The following is a 14,656-nucleotide window of genomic DNA, read 5'->3' as shown; positions in this document are numbered from 1 at the left end:
TCTAAGGGACCAACTTTTATTTTTGCTACTCTCTTCCTTTTTATATACTTGTAGATGGTCTTACTCTTTGTTTCTGTTTCTTGCTAGTTTACTCTCTTCTAATTTCTCATTTTAAAAAATTTTTAGTCATCCTTTGGTTTCTAAAATTTTCCTAATCTTTTGGCCTACTACTAACATTTGTAGCATTGTATGCTTTTTCTTTCAATTTGGTACCGTCCTTAACTTCCTTATTTAGCAATGGATGGTGTATCCTTCTCATCTCATATCTTTGAGAATTATGAAATATCTGCTTCTGCTTCTCCACCATGTGTTCCCTTTTATATTATCAGCTAATCTTTTATCATACACTGCTTACACCTTTCCGTTTTCCGTTCTCTGCATTTGTAATCTGCTTGCTTCTCTACTGGTAATAGGCTCTTCAGTCTCCCTTTTTTTGTGTCTTTAATGTCAATTTCTTAAACCATCCAAGGAACTTAAACTTTGTCCTCCTTTTTTTCCTCATGGGCATGTTTAGTCTTGTACTCAAATTATTTCCTGTCTGAAGGCCTCCCATTGCACCCTGTTTTATCTGCCACTCTTTGGTTCCAGTCCACCTGGACCAGATTTTTTTTTGAGAATATTCCATGAAAAATGTTCCATTTGCCCCTCTCCATTTTTTAGAGTTAGATGCAGAACTGCATCATTTCTCATTGGTGTGAAAACATACTGATCAAGAACGTTCTCCTGAAATTTTCCAGGAATTATTTCCCTCCCTTGCCCTTTTTTCCCAGGCTATATTAGGATAATGGAAGTGTGGTTTTAACGCCACTGTTTTACATATTTCTGACACTTGCTTATAGATTTGTTCCTCCATCTGCTCCATTCTTTGTATACTGTGCATGAACAAGGTATTCCGCTTCTAACTTGAACCAAATCGATTCCGTCTTTGAATCCTTAAGCACATCCCTTTCCAAGGCTGTAGCAGAATCTTTGATCAATACTGCCAGCTCCCCACCCTTTCTTTCCTCCTTGACCCTTCCTGAATGTATTGCAGCCAGAGCACATCAAACTCCCCTGTTTGGACTTCTTTGAGTTAGGTTTTCTCTATTGTCACTGTTATAACCCCCATGTGGCAGCTTGTAAACATATAAATACAATTTAAAGTTACATTAGGAATGCCCTGAAGCTGCTGATAATGGAGTGGAGAAGCTTGAGGTTGGTCAATATGTTGAGGTATATGGCAATAAAGTTGGTGGTGAGTTTCTGATTAATGTTTCTAAACTTGCAATTGGTGAGCATTTTTTTAAAGTTTTATTTTCAGAGTTGCAAGAAAGCTTTCTGGCATCACCTGAATTGTAAGCAATACTCAGGACTTAGCTACTGTCTAGGTTGGTTCTTCAGTGCAGTGCTGAAGGGAATGTTATATTAATAGGGTGCCCTATTTCAGATTCGATATTCAGCGAGGAACCTGTTAGTTTTGGTCGACATTAAGGAACCCATTATCTATAGGAAGAGCTAGGAGTTCCTTTAGTGACCTGGCCAACAATTCTCCAGCCAACATGATCAAAAAAATGATTTATCTTGCTGAGATTGTGTGTGCAAATTGACTGCTACGGTTCCTGACCTTAATGTGTTTGCACTTCTAAAAGATTTTGTTGACTTTTGGGACTTCCCAAAGATGTGATGAGATATAAGCATCTATTTGTTCTTTCGTATATGTCAACAGGGAAGGAGGTGTGGTTCAGAATTAAAACTGTGTCACTAGGTAAAAAGCGTAAATATATCTTTCTTTGCTTCAATTTCAGGTTTCTATGTTTTTACTGTGGATTAAACTCAACTCATCTGGTACAAATGCAAATGTTTCAAACTGGTTTCTTGTATTATATACAGGTCGAGTATCCTTTATCCGAAACCCTTGGGGCTGATTTGCATCTCGGATTTTGGATAATTTTGGGATTCAGGTGCCAATTATAGGCCTTGGCCTAATTACATTACAGTGGCCAAAGCCCAGGCTAGCTATATTCTAAAGTAAATAAAATGGCTTAGAAAAGTAAGTTGTACTAAATAATAGATACAGGGTACATATGTTCCCACCCATGGTGCCATCTGTGAGGAGAGGGTTCGCAAAGTAAACAGTGCAGACAAACAATTAGACTTCTCTCACTAAAGGTCTGGTGCGGTCGGCTCGGGTCGTGTTGTCTCAGGTCACGCTGTCTGCGCTAAAGGTCGATGAGGTTCAAAAAAAGTGCGGTTTTTGGATGTGTTTGCTTTTCGGATTCACAGATAAAGGATACTTGACCCGTACCACCTAGGTTACAATTCCTATCAATACTGAAGTAATTATCGGATGGAACCATTCTATCTTGCATTCAAAAGGAAGATATTGCCTGTGGTAAAATTTGTATAGATTCCCATTTTTTGAGTATACCCAGAGATGGATCAGGCCTAAGTGCTAGATTAGATCAAGACTATTAGTTGTTCTTGGGTTTTCCTGAATTCTATAACTAAGAATTAGTCAGATGCCCTAATATTTCCTTTAAGGGAACATTCAAAACACTCAAATGAGAAAATGTGTGCGTTATTGTTGTTTGCACTGCTTTGCAAGTGAAGTGAAATATCTGGATGACATTGCACCATCTTGGAGGATTTTACAAACTTTACTCTGGAATAAATGTATTGGGCCCAGAGATTTTGAATTGTTTTGAAAGATATTGCATGGACATTTTTTACTTTAGTTTTATTTTTGTGCTGCAAGCCAACTCTGCTTCATAGTTAAGAATTCTTTTAACTATAATTTTAGCCCTATAGTAGAAACATTAGATTATCAAAGGCTATAGAATTTTTCTTTTACAATTTTTAGAATCATCTTGTGCTTTCTTGCAAAGTAATAATTGAATTGTTTTCCTAATTGAAGATTGCTATCAACTTGTTCTTGTAACCTTTTCTGCTAGCAATCTATAAAACTCATTGAGATCTTGCCTTTCAAAAGCAAATGACTGAAGGTGATTTATGGAATATGTTCTTGGATCGAAATTTTTAAATGTGTAATTTTCTACTGGTCTTAAGGAAACCTTTTTGTGTTCTAATGTAGGAGTGCATCCTGACTTGAAAGCCAGTACCCTTTATCATGATATTCTCCAACTCATGCTTTTAAAGATACAGATAGTCAATTTGGTCATCTTTTTGCTCTCCTTGTTTTATTTCTCTTGTTTCCTCTTTCCTCTGCCTCCTCCTTCCCCCCCCCCCCAATCCCAAACCACCACACAAACTTTAATTGACAAATTTATATTAACATCTTCAATCACTCTACAGAGTTGAGTAAACCAATCTTGAAGAATTAAACCTTGAATCATTTTAATCTGGCCTGCTTTTGTTCCTGGGCTATAGTTTATAGTGGGAATCTCCAGGGGGACAAAAAAGTAAATTCTTTATTTTGGGGAAAGTGTTCAAAAAGAAAGAAATCCATTCTTGAGAATGTGGTACCTAGGTGGCCCTAGAGAGAAAATTTAACCTGGCTTAAAAAGCCTAAGATCGTAGTGTAAATCTTTATTTTTATACTGCACATGGCCCAGCCACTAACGTCTCACTGCTAGTTGCCCCTCAAGGCTTTGAACGCTATCCACCTTGACAGCACACCCAACTTCTCGCCTTAAACCCTTCCTTTTAAGATTCTCCCTTTTTTTAAAACCTAATTTTAGCTAACTCTTAACATCCTTAATATCGAAAAGATATCTTGTTTCCATATCAGAATTTCTTAGAGGTTTCCCCACCTTGTGTATTATATAAATGCAGGTTGCTGCCGAATTTTGCTTTTAGTTCCAAATTTCCTGGAGAATTCAATAAAGTTAGAACACTGAGCTCACAAAATCCAGTCGTGTCTAATTGGGTGTTGCTGGGAAGTATCAGCATCAATTGGTGACCAGCACTAGCTTGTTCAAGCATGGGGACTTGCTTTCATCTGATGCTAAGATGCTCCTGGCAATATCTGGAGCTGCGAATTCTTTTAGGGCCCTCAAAATACTCAATAGTTCACCAGCCAATGCACTGCAATTAATTAGTTTTGGGCCTGTCTGCCAGCGTTTAAATGGAGTGACTGTTTACTTGACAATTGATAGGCCTACCTAAATCAGAATATTCTTGGATTTCACAAGCACACGAACATAATTGGTAGCCAGACATGGAATCTTTACTGGAATAAGTGTAGGTAACAATATGTGCTGAATTTCTACTCTTTCAGCTGCTCTCCATCTTAGTGTATGATTTGCATTATATGGAAGCAGTAGTGTTAGACTCATGAAAAATATGATTTATACTTTTATTATATTCTGGCCATTCATTTCTGCAACAATAACATAGGAGCTAATTCCCCAAGTTTGTACTTAGTTACAACCGGGTTAGGAGGAGTGAACTGGCTCGCCTCCTCAGTTGACCGCAGCAAAGGTTTTTAAATTTTCTTTTGCCAGTGGATATCTTTTTCCAAATCCAAATGTAATTTTCACTATCTATGCAGTGAACAATAAGAAGCAAATCAACAAGGTTTTCTTAAGTCAAAAAGCAAGTTCATTAGCCACTAAACCTGAGGAAAAAAACAAAAGATGCAATGTCTCACACCAGTATCAGAAGTAAGGAAAGTTAGGAGTCCAAATAAAAGTTAAAAGAATATACGGTTAGAAGTCCTTTGCTCATCTTTGAGGTGTAGATTATTAAACGTTGTAGATGTGTTAAATTAGTTGATTCCTTTAAAATCCAGGAGTTGAATTGAAGTCCACGTTAGTTGCACTTTCTGGAGATAATTTCTTTCTTTTCTGTAAGCAGTATTTTCTCTCATGAGGTTCTTTCTGATGGAAATACACCATCTGTGAATGATTTTTAGACTGAATTTTCCTTAAGAACCACAAAATCACAGAATTTTAACGGCATAGCAGGAAGCCATTTGGCCCATTGTGTCTGCACTGACTCTCCAAATGAGCATTATGACCTAGTGCCATTGCCCTGCCTTTTCCCTGTACCCCATGCACATTGTTTCTATTCAAATAATCATCTAATGCCCTCTTGAATGCCTCGATTGAACCTGCCTCCACCACACTTCCAGGCAGTGCATTCCAGACCCGAACCACTCTTGTGAAAAATTTTTTCTCTCTCATGTCTTGCTTGTTCTTTTGCAATTCACTTTAAGCCTGTGCCCCCTCGTTCTTGATCCTTTTACGAGCGGGGGCAGCTCCGTATCTATTCTGTCCGGCACCATCATGATTTTGAACATCTTTTATCAAACCTCCTATTGGCCACCACCTATCCAAGGAGAACAGTCCCAACCTCTCCATATCCTCAAAGCTGAAGTGTCTCATCCCTGGAACCATTCTTGTAAACCTCTTCTGCACTCTCTCCAATGTGTTCACATCTTTACCAACCGAGGAGGCCAAATAGAAGGGAGCCAGTTCACTCCTCCTCACCCGGTTGTAACGAGTGCACATCCGAGAGAGAGAGTCCTTGCTGCTCCATTAACAGTTTCTCCAGATCCCTCTACCTCTGCTTGGCAAACCCAGTTCTTAAAATCCTGCTCGCTGAATATTCGAAAGGAATTTGATTACCATGTCTGTGAAAGTCATTGTTGTAGAACAAGTAATCATATTTTGATTTGTCAGGAACTTTTGACACATTTCAAAATAGTAGAAACCAACAGGGGATGGGGTTCTTTCATCCTTCACAGGGGGTTTCTGTCTGTTGGTTGTATATCCTTTCTGGCTAGCAGTTCCCTGTTGTCTTGATGGGCTCCCTCTCCCCTGGAGAGGTAAGCTCAAAGATGCAAGTGAGATGTCTATTCCTTTCAGTAGTCCTTCTTGAAGTGGATCTTGACAGTCCGCGGTGTCAAATTCCATGTGCAGTATGTCAGGACTTGTCTATAGTAATTTTTCAGAAAAGGTAAGCCTACAGTTCAGACATCAGGCGACTCATGGCAGCCATCTTTGGTCAATGTCTTTTCTTGTCTTTTTTAAAGAGGGTGTTTTCGGTTAGCTGCTAAATTATTGGTTGATCACTCGGTCACAATTTCCCATTGTCGTGACACTCTGCACAGCAAGGTCTACACACTTCTTATTAGAAACCTGCACCAATACAGAGATTTAATCATTTTAAAATTGCAAGTGGAAGAGTCAACTTCCAAGCCTGGGGAAAATGATGTCTTAAATTTATTTAAAACCTGAGAACTTTGTTTGCTTTGACTTTCCAGTTGCAAACTGTACTGTATGGTTTAATTACTATACTGCATGACTGAGTCTAGGTTGAGGTCCTCAAAGTGCCCCTTTCAGTGAGTGCTGACTGGCTCTCTGACCTTGATGAACACCACTCCATTCTTAGCTCTGTGGGGTAGGCCCTTGGGTACATGGGCCATAAATTGTCTTGACTAGAGCAGTAATCTCAGGGTTACTCCCAGTGCCATGTTCTAGTGAGCATAGGAACAGGAAAATTGATCAATTAAGTACATGGCTGGAGAACGAGTGTAGGAGGGAGGGCATCAGAATTGAGGCATTGGGACTGGTTCTGGGGCCGGTGGGACCTGTACAAGCTGGACAGGTTACATCTTAACTGATATAAAAACAAAAAAATAATAATAACTGGACTGTGACTGATATACTCACAGGGAGATTTGCTCGTGCTGTTGGGGTGTGTTTAAACTAGCTTGTCAGTGGGGGTGGGAACCTGAGGGGAAGTCACCCTTGATTACCAAGTAATCATGGGTGACTTCAATCTGCATATAGACTGGGTAAACCAATTGAGCATAAATGCTGTGGAGGATGAGCTTCTGGAGTGTGTTAGGGATGGTTTTCTAAGAATGTTGAGTCTACTAGAGGACAGGCTTACTTTAGATCTAGTATTATGTAATGAAAAAGGGCTAAATAACCTTGTAAAAGAACCTTTAGGGATGAGTGACCACAAGGCGATAGAATTTTACATTATGTTTGAAAGTAGTTCACTCTGAAGCAAGGGTGTTAAAAATTGAATTAAAAAAATTATGAAGGTATGAGGGACAAATTGGCTGTGGTGGATTGGGAAAATACATTAAATGGTATGACTGTACATAGGCAATGGAGAGCCTTCAAAGAACTATTACATAGCTTACAGCACCTATGCATTCCTTCAAGGTAGAAAAACCCAAAAAAGTCAGTCAACCGTGGCTGACAAAGGAAGTTAAGGATTGTATAAGATTAAAAGAAAAGACGTTATAAAGTTGCCAAAAATAGTAATAAACCTGAGGATTTGGAGGTTTTTTTAGAATACAGCAAAGGAAGACCAAGAAAGTGGTAAAGAGAGAATAGAATAGGAATGCAATCTAGAAAAAACATAAAAACGGACGGTAAAAGTAAAAAGGAAGTGTTTGGCTAAGACAAATGTGGGTTCATTATAGGCAGAGTCGGGAGAATTCCTAATGGGGTATCGAAATGGCAGAGAAGCTAAATGATTACTTTGTGTCTGTTTTCACTGAGGAGATACAGGAAATCTCCCAGATTTAGAGATCCAGGGGACTAGGGAGAATGAGGAGTTGAAGGAAATTTGTATAAGTAAGATGGTTGTATTGAAGAAATTAATTGGACTGAAAGTTGATAAGTCCCCAGGACCTGATATTCTGCATCCCAGAGTATTGAAAGAGGTTGCTATAGAGATAGTGGATGCACCGGTGATCATCCAAAATTCTGTAGATTCTGGAATGGTTCCTGAAGATTGGAAGGTAGCAAATGTCACCCCATTATTTAAGAAGGGAGGGAGAGAGAAACAGGGAACTACAGACCTGTTAGTTTTACATCAGTAGTAGGGAAAATCCTAGAATCTATTATAAAGGATGTGATAAATGGATACTTGGATAATCGCGATCTGATTGGGCACAGTCAGCATGGATTTGCAAATGAGAAATCATGTTTGACGAACCTGTTGAGTTTTTTTTTTGAGAATGTTACTAACAAAATTGATAAAGGAGAGTCGATGGATGTAGTATACTTGGATTTTTGGAAGGCTTTTGATAAAGTCCCCCAGAGGAGGTTGATTAGCAACATAAAAGCACATGGGATAGGAGACAATATACTGGCATGGATTAGGGATTGACTAACAGGCCAAAAACACTAGGAATAAACAGGTCATTCTTGCATTGACAGGCTGACACTACTGGGGTACTGCAAGGATCAGTACTTGGGTCTCAGCTGTTCACAGTATACATCAGTGAATCAGATGTGGGGACCAAATGGAATATTTCCAAGTTAGCGGATGATGCAAAGCTAGACGGGAATGTATTGTGAGGAAGATGTAAAGCGGCTACAGGAGGATTTAGACAGATTTGGTGAGTGGGCACCAACGTGGCAGATGGAATATAATGTGGAAAAATGTGAGGTTTTCCACTTTGGTAGAAGGAAACAAATGTGCAGAGTATTTCTTAAATGGTAAGAGATTTAGAAAGTGTAGATTTATAAAGGGACCTGGGTGTCCTTGTCCATAAGTCACTGAAAGCTAACATGCAGGTGCAGCAGGCAATTAGGAAGGCTAATGGAATGTTAGCCTTTATCGCAAGAGGATATGAGTACAGGAGTAGTGAAGTCTTGCTTCAATTATATAGAAGCTTGGTTAGATCGCACCTGGAGTACTGTGTGCAGTTTGGTCCCCTTACCTTGAAGGATATTATTGCCATAGAGGGAGTGCAGCGAAAGTTCCAGACCTGCCGTCCCTGGAGTAAGTCTGGACTGTTTTATGAAGAGAGATTGGGGAAACTGGGCCTGTATTCTCTAGCGTTTTGAAGAATGGGAGGTGATTTCATTGAAAGATACAAAATACTTAAAAGGAATAGACAGTAGATGCAGGTATGATGTTTCCCCTGGCTGGGGAGTCTAGAACCTGGGGACACAATTTCAAAATAATGGGGGTAGCCACTTAGGACCAAGATGAGGAGAAATTTCTTTACTCAAGAGGGCTGTGAATCTTTGGAATTTTCTACCCTATGTTTAAGGTAGAGATTGATAGATTTCTGATTAACAACTTAAAGGGTTTATGGGGGTGGTGTTATTAAAAGGCATTGAAAAGTTCAGCCAGCTATGATCGCATTGAATGGCGGAGAAAGCTCGACGGGCTGAATGGCCTTGTGTTCCTATGTTCCAATGTTGACTGCACTGAAGAATCCACGCATGTTATGGTTGTCAGTGAGTTGCTGTATTTCCTGCGCTCTTTCCACCCACCATCTTTATTATTCATTCATAGGATGTGGGTGTTGCTGGCTGAACCAGCATTTATTGCCCATCCCTAATTACCCTTCAGAAGGTGATGGTGAGCTGCTGCCTTGAACCGCTGCATCCATGTAATGTAGATACGCCGAGTGCTGTTAGGGAGGGAGTTTCAGGATTTTGGAACAGTGATATATTTCCAAGTTGGGATGGTGCGTGGCTTGGAGGGGAACTTCCGGATGGTGGTGTTTCCATGCATCTGCTGCCCTTGTCCTTCTAAATGGTGGCGGTCGTGTGTTTGGAAGGTGCTGTCTAAGGAGCCTTGGTGAGTTCCTGCAGTGCATCTTGTAGATGGTATACACTGCTGCCACTGTGTGTTGGTGGTAGAGGGAGTGAATGTGGATGGAGTGCCAATCAAGCCGGCCGCTTTGTCCTGGATGGTGTTGAGCTTCTTGAGTATTGTTTGAGCTGCACTCATCCAGACAAATGGAGAGTATTCATCACACTCCTGACTTGTGCCTTGTATATGGTGGATGGATTTTGGGGGGTCAGGAGGTGAGATACTCTCCGCAGGATTCCTATGGTAATGCCATTGAATGTCAAGAGGTGATGGTTAGATTCTCTCTTGTTGGAGATGGTCATTGCCTGGCAGTTGTGTGGCACAAATGTTACTTGCCACTTGTCAGCCCAAACCTGGATATTGTCCAGGTGTTGCTGCATTTGGATATGACGACTCAGATACTGGAGTGGTCCCAAGAATAGTGCTTAACATTGTGCAGTCATCAGCAGACATCCCCACTTCTGACTTTTATGATGGAAGGAAGGTCATCGATGAAGCAGCTGAAGATGGTTGGGCTTTAGGAGCACCATCACCTGGAAGTTCCCCTTCAAGTCACTCACCATCCTGACTTGGAAATATATCGCTGTTCCTTCACTGTTGCTGTTGACCCGCTTTCTTTCTCTGATTATAGTGGTGCTTCTGGTTCAGGAACGCCCTTGCGCTTGCGTTTTAGTAGCTCCTGGATTCCTGGTCGCTCTCGTCAAACCAGTCTTGATATTTCCTGGTGGAGAAACCAAGAGTATTCTTGCAGGTACTGATTATGGTAGATTTGAGGACAGGACAGGCGCTGGGGACATTGTGGCTCCTGTTCGTTGAGCATTACCAGGTTGCCTGTTAGGTGCTGTCTGAGTAGCTCTTTCTTTCGCAGAGTCCTCAAGTCCATCGACATTGATTTCAAGTGCTGTCACTGCTATTTTTGGGCCAGGTTAATGGAGATTGTAGCCCGGACTAGGTGATGGTTGGTCTAGCAGTCATTAGCTTCTGTCATGGCGCAGGTGGTGTGAACATCCTTGCTTTCCCTTGCTTGGACAATGACTTAGTCAAGCAGGTGCCAATGTTTGGAGAGAGGGTGTTGCCATGAGGTCTTTTATTTACATGCCTGATGAAAAAGGGTGTTCGTTATGATCAGACCATGTTCTAGGCATTGTGTCAGAAGGAGAACTTCATTGGTTTTAGCGACACAAGACTCCCAAAACTAGCTCTCTACTCCGAGCTTCGTCGTGGAAAGCAGTTACCAATAGGGCAGAGGAAATGTTCCAGGGACATCCACAAAGCCTCCCTGGAAAAAATGCAACATCCCCACAGATTTGTGGGAATCTCTTGGTCAAGACTATCCAAACTGGAGAAGAAGCACCTGCGATGGCGCCAATCATGTTGAACATCTCCGACAGGCCCAGGTGGAGGCCAAGCGCAAACAGTGGAAGAAGCATACCAAAATCCAAGCATCCCACCTACCTGCCTCGACTTTTTAGTCACCTCTGGACCCACGACTCCGGAGTGGAAGAAAGTCATCCCTGGCCCTGAGGGACTACCCAAGAAGAAGACTGTACTACAATCGAGTAGGTGAAAAAGCTTTAAGAAATAGAAAATAAGTTTAAAAACAAAAAACTACTGCGGATGCTGGAAATCCAAAACAAAAACAGAATTACCTGGAAAAACTCAGCGGGCCTGGCAGCATCGGCGGAGAAGAAAAATAAGTTACTTCAAAAAGAAAACACAGGACTGTGCAGTACATCGTGTATGTATCTCTGGAATGTGGATTTGAATCAAACACAAGCTGATAAGGAAGTCATTGTCAGTTTGATAAAGATCCCACATGAAATTAGCTTTTGCAGCTTTCACTCACATTCTGATGTATCAAATGATGAAACACTCTCTAAATAAACTGCTTATTTCTGAACCTGCAAAGATGATTGTTTGAATTGCAAATGTTGTGGTGGTAGAGATTCTGTAGTCAGTGTAAATACACTTTGGGGCTGAATTAGAGTTTTCCCTTCGGTGGTGTTTTGACCCAGTGTGAGGCTAAAATTGAGAATTATTTAACTTTGCACCACTTATTCTTTGCCTGAGCATGAAATTCTTAATTGAGGGAAAAAAACCCTCCTCAATATTGCTCCACAACTGGGCATGAGAATTGGAGGACAGTGTTTTACTAATTTCATGTTTTCGCTCCCCGGATTCAAGATGTGCTGCACTGTCGACGATCAGAATTTTGCTAATTTCACAGGCATCTTCCTTCCAGTAAGATAGTATAATCAGAATGCTAAACATATATGTGACATATATCAAAACCTAAAACTGATAGATGGGCCCTATTTATGATTTTTGAAACAAGCGGATATCCAGGAAATAATGTAGACAGGTTTTTTGTTTTTTTAAATTAGTTAATCTGTAAAAAATTTTTGTGAATATAGCTTTTTTTTTGGCATTTGTGATCTGCAGACTCTTTTGTCAAGGTCAAAGTATTAGACTATTGTCTCTTAATTGGGAATAAGCATCAAAAGATTCCTTTGCAATAATGAAGCCCTTTGAAGCCAAATTGTGCAAGTCTTTGGTTAGATTTACAAGGAAATTGGGTTATCAAATTTAACCAATTGTAACTGGCAGCCATGTTGAACAACTAACACCGAATTGCTTCTAAACTTGGCCATTCTTGGGTAAACCGAGGAAATCTTAGGTTGGTTTGATTCAGAGTTTAAATGTTCATTTAGTCTGGATCCTAACTAATTGAAAAATTCTACAAAATTTTAATGCATTTTAAAATTGTGGCTTTCTCAATTACAGGAATTGATTTTAAAATCAAAACAGTGGAACTACAGGGAAAGAAGATCAAATTGCAGATATGGTAAGTGATGAACCTTTACTAATTGCATCTCTAGATAAAGTAATTTTGTGGCTTGAGGGATGCATCTGTAATGATAAAGAAAAAGAACATTTTTAAGTGGCTGTTGTATTAGTTCAGTTATCTGAGAAATGCAGTGTATTTGAAAACTGACTTAATTGTCAGTGTTCAGAGGATTATTGCCATCTTCTAATGTATTCAGAATTTCCAAACAAGTTATTGCAATTATGTGATTGCACTTGTACAGATTTTTTGAAATATTATATTGTACCTCGAACAATTAAAACTGCAATTCTGGAACCCACCTTCGCAGTGTTAATTTCCTCCTGCAACTGACTAACTTAAAAACCCAAGCCATCGAACCAGTACTACTACACTGCTCCTTTTTTAATGTTGGCCTCATTCTCCATAAATGTTTCATTTTGACTTCCTAAGTATAAGGTGTCAATATTGAGTAATATCTATTACTACAGTCCTCAATTAAATTGATAGTAATCCTTGTTACATAGAATTTTTTTTAGCATAGAAACAGGCCATTTGAACCAGTTAATTTTGTGCTGGAGTTTGTGCTCCATACAGGTTTCCACTAATCCTATCAGCATAAACTTCTATTCCTTTCTCTCTGACACACACATCTTGCTTCCTCTTAAATGCATCATCATGTCATTCCTCCTTCCTTTTCTAGTAGGAACCACCAGAAAAGTTAAAGCTCTATAAGGCTACTTTGGTACATTGTGCAACTAAATGTAATTTTGTGAAGCACTATTGTTTGATTATTAAGGATGGCTAATAGTTTGGCACTGAAATTTTCCATGCTGGCCTCCATTGGCCCAATCATCTATATTTTGTGTGGAGTATAAACAAATCAAAATTTTAACTCATCTTCCTTGGTATTTCTTTTATTACTGACATTTCAGTTTCTGCATTAAAAAGTCTGTCTCCTGGGATGATTTTTTTTTTATTCTTGGCAGATAGTGTAGCTGCTTTTTCTCCCTTGTTGCATTTGCTTGTTCCTGCATCAATTCTTCTAGACAGCAGCCACCTCCATTTCCAAAGAACTTGGGTATGATGCCAGAGGGTCACCACCTTCGCCTTCATGAATTTGTACATAGCTTATTTACTATGCATTTATATGTGAAAGTTAAATTGCATAACAATAACAAAGTATACAGAAGATCAAAAATATAATGTGGATAATAGATTACACAAACCTTCTGTCTTAATATCTGAAGTGTCAATCTAAATTCAAAAATATTGTAAATGCACCTCCTAAGTTGGCATTTGTAAAATAATAAAATAGCTGTGTATTCAAAACACAGTTTAATATATAATCTGTTAATTTTTTTTAGAAACTGACTGGGGGAGAGTGCATCTATAGTTTTGGTATTTATTTCCATATAGATTCTCCTACTTGTAGATCAAAGAAATAAGGGACATTATTTCCCTCCAGTAAGAGCAGAACACTCAAAGGCATCATTTCCTGAAAATAAATGGACAGTGTGCTTAATCAGGTGACCTCCTTACATACCGCTGTAAATAAGGCTATATGTCAAACAACGTGCAGGCTTTTCTTTCTGTAAGCAGCAGATTTCTCTCCCATAAGTTTATTTTCCAAAATGTTCTACAAGTTGTTGGATGGCTTGGATGTCATGCCATAGTGGGTTTGGTAATGGTTGAGTTTGTTTAGTATTCTTCTGCATTTCTTCTCTTTGCCTTTCCCTTAATGACAAAACCTTCAAACATCTTTAACCAGAATTGCTTCCCTAAGCCCCATCTTTGTCTTGCTAACCATCTCTAAACTTAAATCTGTTGCTTTGCATGCTTTCAATTACATTCCCTAACACAATTGCTGCTCACCACATGTTGCTCTTTCAAGTTCCTTACACCATTTATTACATTTATGCGGTGTAGTTAGTTGCTGCCCAGTTGTGAAACTGCAGTTTAACAGTGAGCAGGATACAGACACAATACCAAATCACTGAATTTGAGGCCAAATTCAAGTGTCCCGGTCAGGCTACATCTGGTGTTTGTTTTCAGTGGCCAAGGCACAAAGGAAGCATCAGAGTCTTGGAAGACATGCAGAGAAGAGGCACCAGGTTTACTGTTTATAAAGGAATGCTTAAAGTGGACTGCAGCTCTGAAAGGTGATCGAGATGTTAGGCGTATTGTATAAGTGGAATAGAGCAGAAAAATCTGGAGCATTATATCACTTAAAGCGAGTGCAAGACAAAGGGACATAATGCAATACAGTAAAAAGGGATGCATAGGATTGATATGAGGGGGTTTGGGGGCTGGAGG

At 39.7% G+C, this 14,656-nt stretch overlaps 1 protein-coding gene across 1 annotated transcript in view; it reads left to right on the top strand.

The window, feature by feature from the left end:
* The window catches only part of rab10 (RAB10, member RAS oncogene family), a 55,900-nt gene that overhangs the window by 23,849 nt on the left and 17,395 nt on the right, over positions 1–14,656 (top strand). The window contains exon 2 of the mRNA XM_078541474.1: positions 12,301–12,361. Within this exon, the coding sequence (XP_078397600.1) occupies positions 12,301–12,361 (61 nt within the window). The remainder of the gene's footprint in view (positions 1–12,300; positions 12,362–14,656) is intronic.

The sequence above is a fragment of the Cetorhinus maximus genome, chromosome 5 (assembly GCF_964194155.1).
Source record: "Cetorhinus maximus chromosome 5, sCetMax3.hap1.1, whole genome shotgun sequence".
Taxonomy (NCBI): Eukaryota; Metazoa; Chordata; class Chondrichthyes; order Lamniformes; family Cetorhinidae; genus Cetorhinus; species Cetorhinus maximus.
The sequence above is the reverse complement of the archived record's forward strand: the minus strand, read 5'-3'. Positions and strand labels throughout refer to the sequence as shown.